General features: G+C 40.2%; 1 protein-coding gene across 2 annotated transcripts in view; it reads left to right on the top strand.

The window, feature by feature from the left end:
* LOC124614017 (beta-glucuronidase-like) overlaps window positions 1–16,638 on the top strand; it is a 120,129-nt gene that overhangs the window by 87,630 nt on the left and 15,861 nt on the right. Inside the window, exons 10-11 of one of the 2 annotated variants that reach the window (XM_047142833.1) lie at window positions 8,012–8,096; window positions 12,048–12,224. In XM_047142833.1, the coding sequence (XP_046998789.1) occupies window positions 8,012–8,096; window positions 12,048–12,224 (262 nt within the window). The remainder of the gene's footprint in view (window positions 1–8,011; window positions 8,097–12,047; window positions 12,225–16,638) is intronic. The other variant, XM_047142841.1, reaches the window with a different exon arrangement.

Raw genomic sequence — 16,638 nt, 5'->3', positions numbered from 1 at the left:
GCCCGGTCATTGTAGCGTAATTGCTGAATGTGTAATAATGTATGTAATTTGTTAAAAATGGTCATTGATGTAATTGTGCATTAAGCTATAGACTGATACCTTAAGAAGTTGAGATTATATTTGCCTTGTCATCATGTTTATCTGTGCTTAATCATCTTTGGGAATCAGTAATGTACTTGAAAATGGGCTTACAACCCGAAATCTAGGTTGTGCAATAACATTAATAATAAAATTGTGAAACAAGGCCAAAAATGGTGTTTGTTTAGTTAATTAAATCAGTCTCTACAAGGAAACAGACAACAGTTTTCAGTACCAATAAAAAATAGCAGTGTTTAAAAAATGTATATTTTTCGATCATTTGTGTTGCCAAGAGAGAACTAGAAAACTTTTTAACACTGAATGTGTTCTTCAGTGAGACAGCTGAATTACCATATGAAATATTAGAAGAACTGGTCCAGTGTCTCCATATCCACATATCTTTTGAGTCATATTTCCCTGAAGAACAGAATGCTATTCTGAGAATGAAATCTGAAATTGCGGAAGCCAGAAAATATGTCAAATGAAAGAACCTGTAAATCATGTTTAGAAATGACATCAGATTCAATTATGGAATCATTGTTCAAAACAATGTTACATGATTTTTGGTGCAGGGTTCATGACGAGTATTCACAACTTGCCACAAAGGCTCTGACTGTTCTTCTCCTCGATCCTAGCAACATACTTGTGTAAAATGGGATTCTCATCACATGGATCTACAAACCTGAACCTGACATGCCTCTTTAACTCTCTTCGAACAAGCCTGACATTAAAGAGTTGGTCAAAAATGAAAAAGCAACCTCATAACTGCCACAGAATGTAAACAATTTTATAAATTTACAGTGGAGTCAAACAGTGTTATTTTGTGTATTGTATTATTGTGTGTTGTTTTATATATTGTTGTAGAAGTCAGTAATGTACAATGTATCTATTTTTGTATGATTTTCATTAAATGATTATAACTAAAGAATGAACATAAAACCAGGTTTTGCTTATTTTAGGACTCCATAGAATATTTCATACTTCAAAAAAGACCTGTTGCCAAAAACGTTTGAGAACAGCACTTTACTGCACTTAAGAAAATGCTTAATGTGGAAGGCTATGAACACATTTTACAGCATTGTGTACTTCATACTGTAGAGGAAGTGTTGGAGATGATGATTGTTCATATCAGCATGATAGTGCACCATGTCATAAAGCAGCTTCTTTGAGGCAAAGGCTTGTGGACAATAACATTCCTGAAATGGACTGGCCAGCCGACAGTCTTGACGTGAACACAACAGTACCTCTATGGGATGAATTAGAACATCACCTTTGCTCCAGACCCCACTTTCCAACGCCACTGCCTCCTCTGCTTTCGGTTCTTGAGGAAGAATGGGCTGCCGTTCCTCCAGAGCCATTCATACACCTAACTGAAAATGTCCCCAGCAGAATTCAAGCAGTCATAAAGGCAAAGCGTGGACATACCTCATATTATTGTCCACTATTCTGTGTCCGGATACTTTTGATCAGATATTGTATGTATAAAATTTTGGGGTTTTCCAAACAGTCAGAAATATGCTATTGTAAGACTACTTTACATGAAAGGTAATAAAAAAGATACTGCCATGAGCTGTGCTGCATGCAATGTGGAGTAATGGTTAGTGTTGCTGGCTGGTGTCCTGAGCGTTACCAGTTCTAATCCAATCACCGACAAGTGTTTGATATTTAGTACTTATCATTTCTAGAAGATTCTCAAAATTTCTTATGTCTGTAATGTGGAAAATTCAGTGTTTGTATAAATAACAGCAATCTCCATCCAAGGTGTAGTTCTGTTCTGTCTGTCCAGTGATGCCCACAATAAACCTGTTTCCAGTGTAAAGTGCTGTACTTTATTGAGGACCCTGTGTTTGCATTTGGCCTTGACTGTGGCTATGACAGGGTGCTGTTTGGTGGAAACTCCAGGTAAAAGCTACTGCCTACATGGAGAGGAACAGAAATGCAATCAGTGAGGTCTGTATATTCAGTAGACAGATGCAGTCCAAAACACCAGTAATCATCTGCATGTCAGATATACTTCAGTGTTTTCTAGAGATCCTGGTCAAGACCCAACAAAATGCCTGGAAGGTTTCAATCTAGTCATCAAATACAACAAGTGGGACAACATGATGTGTTTGGCAAATGTGTACTTTTACATGGATGGCATAGCCCGGCAATGATTCAAGAACAATTAAATGAAGTTCAATAGCTGAGACAAATTCCATGTTGATCTGAAGAATACATTTGATGATCATCAGTAGCAAGTGCATTTGGTGAAGAAGAACAGACCCCACCTTAACAGGGAATCTTTCATACAGAATGTTTGGCTCTACGCCACATTGTGAATCTGAATATGACAGAAACTGATTTATTGTCACATCTGAAGAAAGGAGCCACAGGAGACCAAGTTCTTCTGGTAAATGATGTCACGACAACAGAAGAATTTATAAAATTGTACCAGTACATCATGAAAATGAAACAGAAAAAAGAAACTATATGGTTCCACAGACATTTTCAAGTCTCAAACATCTATGATGTATACATGCACACTGAAGACATAAATTGTAACAAAGATGATGTGACTTACCAAATGAAAGCACTGGCACGTCGATAGACACACAAACAAACACAAATATACACACAAAATTCTAGCTTTCGCAGAGGGAAAGACGAAAGACCCTCTCCTTTAAAACCCACATCCTTTCGTCTTTCCCTCTCCTTCCCTCTTTCCTGACGAAGCAACCGTTGGTTGCGAAAGCTAGAATTTTGTGTTCACAACCAACGGTTGCTTCGTCAGGAAAGAGGGAAGGATAGGGAAAGACGAAAGGATGTGGGTTTTAAGGGAGAGGTTAAGGAGTCATTCCAATCCCAGGAGTGGAAAGACTCACCTTAGGGGGAAAAAAGGATGGGTATACACTCGCACACACACACATATTCATCCACACATATACAGACACAAGCAGACATATTCAAAGGCAAAGAGTTTGGGCAGAGATGTCAGTCGAGGCGGAAGTGCAGAGGCAAAGATGTTGTTGAATGACAGGTGAGGTATGAATGGCGGCAACTTGAAATTAGTGGAGATTGAGGCCTGGTGGATAACGGGAAGAGAGGATATATTGAAGGGCAAGTTCCCATCTCTGGAGTTCGGATACGTTGGTGTTAGTGGGAAGTATCCAGATAACCCGGATGGTGTAACACTGTGCCAAGATGTGCTGGCCGTCCATTCAGTGTTCCCAAAATTTCCCAACACAGTATAGCAAGTAAAGCCCTTAATGCTTGGATCAGACCCATGTTAAGTGTCGGCTAGTGTGATGCGTAGTGATACTTGTGTTTCAACCTCATATCACTGCTGACTACGCAAATCCTAAGCGCACAGTGTGGTCATGGCTATAAAGTTGGGTACCAGCTCTGCCTGGGTTTCAGGCAGGACTATTCCAATACAGTTGGGGAGCATGAGCAATGCTGTTTGAGTTTAGGGATATGGGAATACGAAGTGTACTGAAGTGTGAATGGGAATTTGGACTGAGGAAGGTGTGCTAGGGTAGTCCACAAAGTTGTGCAAAGCCAGTGGGCCAGGATAGTGAAGTTGTTGATGCATCTGCCTAGTGAGCAGGAGACCTGGGTTCGAATCCCAGACTAGGTACAGAGTTTCATTCATACATCAGTCTGCATACATACAGAAAACAAAAGAGAAAGTTGGCAAATGAGGTATGACCAACTCCTGAATGTGGTCCCTATGGCACTTGTGGTAGACCACCAAGACCTCACCTCTCTCACAAGCCAGGTAGAAAGAGAAGACATGAAGCAGTTTATGGCAGCCAGAAATGTCAGACCAAGTACACAAGACATAGCAGCCGCAGATGTTGAACCCATGTCAGGATGTAATAGACAATGTTGAAGAAGAGATGATCAATCTTTAACACAAATCTCTGATGCCAGTTGAATGCCCCATGAAGAATGGGCTTGGCCAACTTGGACTTATGCCACAGTGGCAAACAAAACCCCAGCATCCAAACAACACAGGTACAATGAACTCCTCCACCAAGTATAATGCCCTGCACAAGAAAAGACATCTAAAAGATGGAGGAAAGTATGCTGATATGTTTCCACTATGGATGCCCTGGACATATTGTACACTAGTGTAGAAAAAGAAGATAAGTGTTTGGTGACTATTAAGTCCACTACTGTAGAGAAAGAAGATAACTGTTTGGTGGCTATTAAGCCAAAAGACAGCAATCATCATAACAGTCCTTTTCACATCACTCAATTGCAAATGATTATAATCTACCAGTGGAATGAAGCCCATCACCTTACTCTGGATGAAGTCACTACTCAGTGAACAGTAGTCTTTTCTCATCTCTGTATGAAGGTACCAGCCACTTACCCAACCACTGAATTCAAGAAAAATATGCATGGTGACAACGTATGTGGTCGAGGCCATGAAAATACTCTGTGGAAAAGGTTAACAAGATGTCAGGAAATCTCCTTGACAGCTAGCTTGTAAGGGCACTAGTCAACTCAGTGGCTACTTTTTCTGTAATGTCAAATGCTTATCATTCAGAACTAAACAAGATTATTTTTGCTGAAGATCATAAAAGGTGAAATACTTTCAGCAAACAGGAAGAATAACTATCAGTCACACAACACAGCCCTTTGAATTTTTTGTTTTAACAAAATTTAGTCATAGTGTTATTATTGGATGGAACTTATTGCAGGCCTCACAAGCACCACAGAACATAAAAGTTCCAGATCAGAGAAGCTATTCAACAAGCACAAACAACAAAGATTGCTCTGGGCAGCTGTTTACTGACAAAGATACTTTTATCTCACCGACATCAACAAGATAGGTTCAGTCATAATTCCAGATCCTCAGTTAAACTGTGAAGCTCTTTTTGATTGCAAAAAGTTACACGGGCTCACAAAAGAAATCTACATACCGGGAGAATCATAAGCATTGCTGGTGGTCAATGAGAACTTTTAATCATCAATTGTCATGAGCAGCAACAACTAATTCACAAATATATGTGTATAGGAGCAGATGAATAAGTCCAGAATGGACAGCTCAGTGCCATCACTATGGATAATGCACTGGAGGAAGTTGTTATCAAAGTGGCAGTAGGCTTTGGCCTGACCAAGGAACACTGTCAGTGAGTATTAGCTGTTCTTCACCAATTTTTGGATGCTTTCAAATCCAGAGTTGAGAATAGTCAGACCGAGGGGTCCATAATAAAATACAGTATCAACACTGGAGATCACCCAGCAGTTAGCTAGCATTTGTATATATGCTGCAAGATGACATTATTGGATCTGCTGAGGGTCCTTGTTCTTGTGGAGAAGAAGGATAGCAATTGGCATTTCTGTGTTGACTACCAATGACTGAAGAAAATCATGAAAATAAACATCTACTCATTGCTGCACATTGTTTAAGTCCTAGACTGTTTTAAAAGGCATAAGAATTTCTCAACTACAGACTTTATGCCAAGCTACTGGCAAATAAAGGCTGAGGAGCTGATAAGGGAATGACTGCCTTCATAACACCTGACAGCCTCTATGGATTCAGAGTTATGCCCTTTGTACTCCAGGGACCTTCAAACAAATGATGGTCAACCTGGTTCAATATTTTAAATGGATGATATGTCTTTGCTATCTGGACGGCATTGTCATTTTTTAAGACATTTGAAGAACATCTAAGTCACCTGACAACTGTGTTAAAGTTTGTTCATACTGCAGATTCATACTGCAGACCTCTGCCTGAATCTAAATAAAAATCTTGGGCACCAAGTGAATGGCATTGGAGAAAAAATAAGGTCCAGAGGAAGTAAGAGCAGTCACAGATTTTCTGGCTCAGCACATTTGTGCCACGTGAAGTTTTCTTGTAATATGCTCATAATACCTGTGATTCGTAAAGGACTTCTGTACTAACTTGTATCCTCTGCAATAACTAATGCAGGGTGATGCGAAATTTTTCTGAACTAAGGTACAGGAAGGGTCTTTCCTTGTTCTTAAGGAGGTACTAACATCTTCTCCAGTCCTGATGTTAGCATTTGAGGTAGACATGCAAATTCAGGAAGATGCAGAAAAGATGATGATTCCAGAGACTCACAAAATCCTGGATGAACTACTCTGCAACAGAGAAATAATCACTTGCAGTTCTTTGAGTCATCAACAAGTTCTGACTGTATTTATCTGGCAAACTATTCACCATTGTGATGGGCCACCATTCTCTGTTTTGGCTGACTAGTTTGAAGGATTTGTCAGACCAACTGGCAAGATGGGCTCTTCAGTGTCACAACTGTATAAAATAGCGCATGCAAACATGATTGCCTTTAAAGAAATGCTTTGGCAGAACACATCAGCATGGATGAAATCTCAGTCATCACTGGATTAAACGATGCTGTTGCTGAACAGAGGGAGGATCCAGCACTGTTGGGAACCACAGATGCCTTGAAGGGGGAGAAACCAACCAAAGTAGAGTTCCATTTAATAAATGGAACATTATATAAGAGGAACTATGATCCAATGGGGTGGAAATGGTTGCTTGTCATCTTGGCTCATACATGGTCAGCTGTACTTAAATATTTCCATGACAGTCAGATGTCTAGTCACCTGGGATTCGTGAAGACTCCAGACAGAATCAGACACAGGTATCACTGGCTTGGATCTACCATCCATTAGACACTATGATGTGAGCCACTGTAAGGAATGCCAGTGATGGGAGAGGGACGAAATAATCTCTGAGACATCTGGTACCAATTCCACCCGCAACAACACCATTTCATCACATTGAAATCAACATCTTGGGGAGGTTCTCAAAGTTGACAAATGGGAATCAGTGGATAATAGTCTGCACTGACTGCCTCACCTACTACACTGTCACCAAAGCTTTGATGACAGCTGAAGCTCTGTAAATTGCAAGGTTCCTTATCAAAGACATCATTTTGAAGCATGGAGTACCATGTGTGGTGATCTCTGATCATGGAAAGTTTCCCAGTTGAGACTAGTAGTAAAGGTAATTTCACACTGTGACATTGCCCACAGGATGCCAACTGCCTACCACCCACTGACGAATGGCCTCACAGGATGCATTAATAAGTTGTTGCCAAGTAAGCTCTCAATGTATGTTGATGTCAAACAGAGAGACTGGCATGCAATACTCCCCACCATGATACTTGAATTCAACAGACCAAAGCAAAATGCTACAAGCTCCACAGTCACAAGGCCATAAGGACAATGGAACTAGCCAGAATGCTGGAGCTGGTGGTCGTGTGTGTGTGTGTGTGTGTGTGTGTGTGTGTGTGTGTGAGGTATGCTTGCTTATGTGCGTGTGAATGGTGTGTGTGCCTCTCTTTTACTGATGAAGTCTGTGGCCGAAAGCTTTATGTAAGTGTCTTTTAATTGTGCCTGTCTGCATATTGACATGTCTTCTTTACGGTAAGTAGCAATCTGTCTTTTCCTACATTGTTGATATTCCTACCTGGAGTTTCCATTGTTTGATTATTTAGTATTAACTATTTCTGGGAGATTTTGTGAAGTTCTTATCTTTCTAATGCTTGTGTGTTCTGGAATATTTTATGTTTGTCTAAATAGTAGCCCTCTTCATTCAAGAGATCAGTTCTGTTCTGGCTGTACATCGGTGTTTGTAATAAACATGCCTTCAGTGATAAGTGTTGTATTTAATTGTAAACCCTGCTTTCAGATTTTCAACTTGATTCTGGTTATATTATCGCAAAATTCATGTGCTATCTACATATAACTTACTAAGCTAAAAATCTAGACCATGAAAATGATCTGTCTACATTATTTCCTGTGTGTATGCTGCCTACAGTATCTGCTTCTCACATGACTGCACTGTGTAGGCTACTCACTCGAAGTTTATTCTCACACATAGCCTACATGTTCTATCATTGCACAGAATACACAGTTGTATCACATTAATGTAGTTTTGTTTATATTTCAGGAAAATTATCAATCATGTGAAAAGTCTCGACACAACTCGTCCTACTACAATTGCTCAGTCAGAAAGCTGGTCTAAAGATCAGGCAGTAAGTGTGAATAACATTTTGGTTTTTTACCACTTCTTAATTTCACATTAAATTACTGTAGAATAACAATACTTACATTCATCGCAAATTGTTACATGACAAACAAAAAGCTCTGCTATTTGATATCACATATTATCAAAAAATAATTTATGTTGGTGCCTAATAAGAATGTTCCCAATTTCACCTGGACAAACCGTGTACATGAAATTTGAGTACACAGTACGAACTATTTCATTATATATTTCAGTTCTGGTTACAGTAATTTCTATTTTATAACAACTCTCTTTTAATCAAAGCATCAAGGCCCCAGATTAATATTTACATTATTTTACAAGACTGCTGCCACTGAGAATTGTGAACACAAACCCTGGCACCAATCTTCTGGGATAATAAAACTGGTGTGCATTCACTCTAATGATAATTTCAGTCAGGGGCAGATTATTATATTCACCTGAAGCTGAAACTAAGAGAAAATCAAAACAGGTCACATAAGGGCTGTAAGATACATAATGATCTGAATTCACATTATACCGGTCAAAACAATTTGGGGAGCTGATGTAAAGTTAATTACATAAAAATAAACTTTAATTATCTTTGATATACCAATACAAAATAAGAAAGAATTGTGTTATATGATACAGAGAATAGTGCATTGTCAAAGAAGGGAGAAGGGTTATTCAAACAAAAAAATTTAATGAAAATTTTCCCATTAGATGGTGCAGTAAGCTTCATAATAACATTAATAAGTTTGGCTGCATATGACAGATGAACTGCAATATGATGGCTATGGTGTGAGTTGCACATAAAACCAAGTGCACTGCATAATTCGCATGACCGCTCTAGGTTGCAATTCAAGAGTTATGACACTGTTAGTTAGGTTCCCCCCTCCCCTCGGCAGTTTCTAACTCTCCTTAGGCCTAAAACTACATAAAAAGCTGCAATGACATTGATTTTTAATTGGTGTGAGACTGGTGGAAGACATGTTCAATATTTTACCCAACATTTACTGCCACAAGTTGAAATTGAGAAACAACATGTTGCACAACACACTGGAGTGTCTGAGGGGTCACATTGAAAATGTTCTGTGCAATGTGTGCCTTCAATTTTTATAATCAGAGCACTGAACATAGTACCTTTCAGATAACCCCAAAGTCAGAAGTCAAACAGATTAAGATCAGGTGATCTAGATGACCAGGCTGTAGAGAAATGATGGCTGATAATTCTAGCATTTCCAAAATGCCTCTGCGTCAGCTGTAATGTGCAGAGGAGTGTCATCTTGCATAAAAATGATGCTAACCAAGATATCCACACTGTTGAAGGTTTGGAATGACATTGCTGTGCAAAAGACCCCCATTGCATTTAGCAATGACGGTACAGGTGGGAGAATCTGCAGGAAAAATATGGAACTATGGTAAGTGATCCATCAACCCACAGAACACAAGTTAATTCTGCAAAATGAAACACTACCGGTTGATTTACAAGCAGATTTTCTGTTGCCCATATACTGCAATTCTTTGTATTGACATGTCCTTGGAAATGGAAATGGGCTTCATCTGTCCACAGAATGTCCCCATGGCCATTCATTGTCCACTACCATGCCAGCAAGAAATTTTAGAGAAAACATTTATCTTACTGGCAGGTTAACATGAAGCAATTCCTGAAAATGGGTAATTTTGTGCAAATAACAATGCAGAATGTTTCATACAATTTTATGCACCCTGCTCGCAGGTGTGCCCAAAGTATGGGCAAGTCTCCATGCACTGCACGTTTGCATACCCTTCCTGCAATGCTGAGGCCACATCTTTTTACTGATGTCGGGTTAATTTTTTCCTCCCTGCGCCACACTGCACTTCAAAAGAACCTGTCTTATATGAATTTAGTAACCATTTCCTCCAGACCCTTAGCAGACCTCAAACCACTGCCTTTCTTTATACCCTTCAGTGTCCAGAACTTCTGCAGAGCTACTGGTGCACAGTTGACATTCTTGTAAAAGAGCTTTACCAACAAAGCACAATGCTACACTGAGAAAGACATGTTGAGCTTCATAGGTGCAAACTTTTACTTGGCATATTCTGCCGCTTATGTTCATTAAATTTTTTTGTTTCCATAATGTTTCCCCCTTCTTTGATAATATTCTATTAACATTTGATGTTATTCTCAGCAGCAATTCTTTTCTTACAGAATTTTGTAACTGGAACTTTAATTATAATCATCCTCTACATATATTCAATTTTTCAGAGTTCATGCTTTTTCCAGTTGACATTTATCTCCACTCCTCAGACACCAAAATACAACTCTTTTTCAGTGATCCAAAAACCACAATGTTACTCTAACTAAGGTTTTCAATCCTACAGTACTGTGTTATTAATTCAATATACTCCATATTATGAAAAGGATAGGCAACTGGTGGGGGTAAGGAGGAGGCTGGGTTGGGGAGGAGAAGAGATAGCAAGGGAGAGGTGGGGGGACAGTAAATTACTGCTAGTGGGAGCATGCAGGGACAAGGTGGAGGGAGGGTAGAGGAGCTAGGTGCAGTTGGGAAGTTAGACGGTGAGTGGGCAAGAGGGGAGGGGGGGGGGGGGTAACAGAAAAGGCGAAAAGTAAAAAAGACTGGATGCGTTGGTAGAACAGAGTGCTGTGGAGTGCAGGAATGGGAACAGGGAAGGCTGTAGATGGGTAAGGACAATGACTAATGAAGTTTGAGGCCAGGAGGGTTACAGGAACATGGGATAAACAAATGTATGTCAAGGATACTGGATGGTAGTTCTATGGATCACTTCTGCTATCCTCTTGGAGACATGTGTGACCTCTGCTTTCGTCCAGTAATAGCCACAGTTTTCTGTTTGGGGGATCTATGGTAGATTATAGTTGACAAAGGGGCTAACTCAGCTGAAAATTGTGTATAGAAACTGAAAGGGATTCCAATGGGCCCCAAGGCTTCATTTAGTTTTAACAATTTCAGTTGTTTATCAACACCACTGACACTAATTTCTATTTCACTCATTTCTTCAGTGATATGAGAATTAAAGTGGTGCAATACTCCTGGGTTTTCTTTTGTAAAGGAATATTTGAAAACAGAATTATGCATTTCCGAGTTTGCTTTGCTGCTCTCAATTTCAGTTCTTGTCTTGTGACTGGATATTAACTTTAGTGCCACTAACAGCCTTTATATATGAACAGTATTACTTTGATTTTTGTGAAAGATAATTTGATAATATCCTGCAGTGATAGTCACTGAAAGCTTTACACATTGCTCTCTTGACTGCAAGATGCATTTCATTCAGCATTTCTCTATCTATAGCCCCATGCTTTGCCTTATAACTATCATGTAGTAGTCTCTGCTTCTTTGGAAATTTCTCTGCAGTGACTGTATACCGTGGAGTGTCTTTTCCATTATGAACTTTCCTACTGGGTACATATCAGTCCAGTGCTTTGTCAACTATTCTTTGAAATTTGATCCATAGTTTCTCTACACACTCTTGTCCGGAGCTAAAAGTTTCAAGTTCCTCATTGAGGTATGGCACTATTTTATCTCTATCTAATTGCTGAACACACATATCTTCCTGCTTTTTTTAGCTTCCTTGGTGTTTTGATATTCATTGGTACCATATAGGAAAATATTACATATAAATGAAACTTCCTGGCAGATTAAAACTGTGTGCTGGACCGAGACTAGAACTTGGGACCTTTGGCTATTCATGGGAAAGTTAAATGTTCCTCAGACAGTATTTTATTTGTGCACTGTGATGTTTTTGAATGTAGGATGGTCTGATGATGGTACCTGGTACTGAAACTGGTAGTCATTTTACAAAATATCAATTTGACATTAGACTACAGAAAATAAGGTTTTCTTCCCAAATACAAGTAAAGTACTGTGTATGTTCCTCTAACAGCCACAAATCATATAACTGTAGTAGCAGTACAGTGTTTCAATCACGTTTCTCTCTGCAGAGTCAGTTCTTGGATATTATTGGAGTGAACCGTTACCTTGGGTGGTATGAGAATGGAGGGCTTCTTGAAACAATTGAACCACAGTTCATAATGGAAATTGATATGTGGAGAGAAAAGTACAACAAACCAATAATAATTACAGAATATGGAGCTGAAAACATTGTTGGGTTGCACTCGGTAAGGAAAAATAGTTTAGTAATTGCATTACGTTTATCTGACAAAGTATTTGATAGTGACAAATTTTACATGACATTATCAGTTTGTATGCTTCCAGTACCCAAAAAACTGAATAAATCAGCAGAATCTAAATCTTACAGTAGCATATGAATTGACTTTTTTTTCTTCTTTTATAGAACTTGCTAAGAAACTACACCTCCAATCCAGTTTTTTTGTTTCTTAAATAGTGTACTATTAAAGCATAGATTTCACATATTTAATAATGTGCAAACTAAGAATGAAAGAGATTTCTGTTTTTCTGATAAGAACACTTACAGACGCAGTTGTCAGAAAGCCTCATTTTATAAAGTGAAAAGCATGGCATTTAAATTTACATGAAGTATGAAACTTTTGTTATCGCTGTCTCTGTGCTTTAGTCACCACTCATGCTATTTTGTTACCCAAACCTTCACATTTCCTCAAGTAATGCATCCTGTTTATGAAATGATGCACTATTTACTTCAAAACCACAATAAAATGACAAAAAAAAGTAAAGGTAAGTACCCAGCATATAGTTGAGTCTTGGACAGACACAGAGTGCTCAAGGCCTCAGCCATTTGCTGAGTCATTACCTTTACTCTTTCCACTGTTGGTATTCCATCCAGTAGTATCATCTTCTGGAGAGTCATAGAAAACGAACTGTGGAAGCTTTTTGATGCCACAAAGAACTGAAACAAGCCAGTCTGTGAAACTGAGTACTTGCATGAACTTTAAAAAGAAATGTAATAAAACTAACAATACACTGTGCAATCAATGCATCTGTAATACTTGAGTGCGCAAATGATTTATACAGGAATGAACTTAAAAAAACACAACAAATCTAGCTTTGAGATTCAGTTTACATTAAATTAAAATGTGACTGAGACAGACCTTCCTCAAAGAGATGATCTCTTGTACTCTTCATATCTAAGCAGTGTTAATTATACTAGTGAGAGTATAAATACTTTAGGAGTAAATGAGGCCACTGACTGAAAAGCAGAAGCATGGAATCGTCAACAGGCACACGAGAAAAAAAAGAGAGAAAAGTTACTAGTTTTCAGAGTTAGTTCTTTTCCCATGCTCGTGTACACACACACACACACACACACACACACACAGGCACGCCTATGCCCATATGTAGAGCCAACTGGATGCACAATGCCACGATTGCAATTCGGCAGGTGGACTGAGGTGTAGTGGGGGGTTACATTTGGTGGGGTGGGTATAGGGAGTGGGAGGCGGGAGCAAGTAGAGGTACTGGAAGTGACTAGCAAGTGGCTTGGAGGGAGGAAGTCAGTTTACTGGCTAGGGGGTGGTAGGTGCTGGGTTAGGCACGTAATGCACTGGTGTTGGAGCTGGTGGGGAGCAACGCATGATGAACGTGACACGGAAAATAAAGTGGGAGGTAGGATGGGACAGAGAAAGAGGTGGAGGATATGAGGACAGTCAGTTAATGGAGATTAAGGGCAGGACAGTTCCAGAAATGAAGGATGTGTTGCAAGGACAACTCCCATCCGCGTAGTTCAGAAACACTAGTGGTGGAGGAAAGAATCAAGATGGCCATCTTGATCCTTTCCTCCACCACTAGCGTCATGGAACAGCCATTGAAATAGAGCATGTGGTGTTCAGTTACATGTTAAGACATCAGGTTGTCTAATTTGTTCTTGGCCACAGTTTTGTGGTGCCATTTGTTCTTGTGGTCAGCTGGTTGGTCACCATACCAACATAAAAAGATGTGCAGTGATTGTAGCAGAGTTGACATGTGACGGTTTTTGTCTGTACCAACTCTGCTGCAATCACTGCACAGCTTTTTTATGTTGGTATAACAACTAACCAGCTCTCCACCAGAATGAATGGCCACTGTTAAACTGGCCAAGAACAATGTTGACCACCCATTGGCAACATGCTTGATTTCAATGGCTGCTTCACAAACCATGTCATCTTGATCTTTTCCTCCACCACCAGCTTTTCAGTACTAAGCAGAAGTTATTCCTACAACATATCCTTCACTCCCAGAACCATCCTGGCCTCAACCTCTGTTAACTGATCGCCCCACACCCTCCCCAACAGCTTCATCTCCCTCTGCACTGTCATCCCCCTCCCAACACACCTCTCCATGTCACATGCATGTCTAGCCTGTGCACTTGCTACCCGTCCCTCCCTCATTCCTCGCCAGCAAACTGGCTGCCTCCCTCCAAGCCACTAGCTACCCACCCTCAAGCCCTCTTCTTTCCTCCCACCTTTCTTTCACTCTACCCATTGCACATCACCCAATACAACCCCAAGCCCACCTCAGTCTATCTGCCAAACTACACTCCTGACACTGTGCATCCAGTCAGCACTATGTAGGGGCACTAGCATGTGCGTGTTTTTGTCCTTTTTGCATGTGCCTGTGGACAAATCAAGACTTCTGCTCAGCATAAAGCATGTTATGTCAATATAGTTTATTTAAAAAAGTTATTCTTCTGTCTTTTACATATGCCCTGTTTCTGTCTGCATTTCACAAGACATGGAATAAACTTGCACATAAAGAGTGCTTTTATATTTGAATGAAGCAAACTCAGTGCTTTCAGGAAAACTAGATTTTCAATCAATGTATTCCATTCTGTTCTATTACTAGCAGCAGAATCTCGTATATATGAAAATAATCTGCCATTGATTATTAATCCAAAGTCTGCTGTACTAGATGAGTCAGAAACAGCACTAATGGCATGGAAGTTTGGCCAACAAAATCTGCATCTTGTTAAGTCCTAACCTACACTACCGCCCATTAAAATTGCTACACCATGAAGATGATGTGCTAAAGACGCAAAATTTAACCGACACGAAGAAGATGCTGTGATATGCAAATGATTAGCTTTTCAGAGCATTACACAAGGTTGGGGCTGCTGGCACCACCTACAACGTGCTGATATGAGGAAAGTTTCCAACCGATTTCTCATACACAAACAGCAGTTGACCGGCATTGCCCTGTGAAACATTGTTGTGATGCCTCGTGTAAGGAGGAGAAATGCGTACCATCACATTTCCGACTTTGATAAAGGTCGGATTGTAGCCTATCATGATTGTGGTTTATTGTATCGCGACATTGCTGCTCGCGTTGGTCGAGATCCAATGACTGTTAGCAGAATATGGAATCGGTGGGTTCAGAAGGGTAATATGGAATGCCGTGCTGGATCACAATGGCCTCATAACACTAGCAGTCGAGATGACAGGCATCTTATCTGCAGGGCTGTAACAGATCGTCCAGCCATGTTTCAATCCCTGAGTCAACAGATTGGGACGTTTGCAAGACAACAACCATCTGCATGAACAGTTCGACGACATTTGCAGCAGCATGGACTATCAGCTCGGAGACCATGGCTGCGGTTACCCTTGACGCTGAATCACAGACAGGAGCGCCTGCGATGATGTACTCAATGATGAACCTGGGTGGACGAATGGCAAAACGTAATTTTCTCGAATGAATCCAGGTTCTGTTTACAGCATCATGATTGTTGCATCCGTGTTTGGCGACATTGCGGTGAACGCACATTGGAAGCGTGTATTCGCCATTGCCATACTGATGTATCACCCAGCGTGATGGTATGGGGTGCCACTGGTTACACGTCTCGGTCACCTCTTGTTCGCATTGACGGCACTTTGAACAGTAGACGTTACATTTCAGGTGTGTTACGACCCATGGCTCTACCCTCCATTCGATCCCTACAAAACCCTACATTTCAGCAGGATATTGCACGACCGCATGTTGCAGGTTGTGCATGGGCCTTTCTGGATACGGAAAATGTTCGACTGCTGCCCTGGCCAGCACATTCTCCAGATCTCTCACCAATTGAAAACATCTGGTCAATGGTGGCCGAGCAACTGGCTCGTCACAATACGCCAGTCACTACTCTTGATGAACTGTGGTACCGTGTTGAAGCTGCATGGGCAGCTGTTCCTGTACACGCCATCCAAGCTCTCTTTGACTCAATGCCCAGGCATATCAAGGCTGTTATTACGGCCAGAGGTGGTTGTTCTGGGTACTGATTTCTCAGGATCTACGCACCCAAATTGCGTGAAAATGTAATCACATGTCAGTTCTAGTATAATATATTTGTCCAATGAATACCCATTTGTCATCTGCATTTCTTCTTGGTGTAGCAATTTTAATGGCCAGTAGCGTATTTGCTCCTGTTGTTGAGAGCAAACAGCAATCTGGTACAGTGGTTTTGGGTAGAAAGTAATCCTGAATTCCAATACCTCATGTATGTTGTCATTGTGAATTTCATACTCCTACAAACTTTTCCTGCAGATGTCCTCAGTACAAATAAAACAGCTATTAAAATGATTATTCAGTTGAAACAATCCTAAACCAGGCAAGTTTGCAAATTTAAATAATAACTGAAAGGCTGTA

Source organism: Schistocerca americana, chromosome 1, assembly GCF_021461395.2.
Source record: "Schistocerca americana isolate TAMUIC-IGC-003095 chromosome 1, iqSchAmer2.1, whole genome shotgun sequence".
Lineage (NCBI taxonomy): Eukaryota > Metazoa > Arthropoda > Insecta > Orthoptera > Acrididae > Schistocerca > Schistocerca americana.
This window is presented reverse-complemented; position numbering and strand designations above follow the sequence as displayed.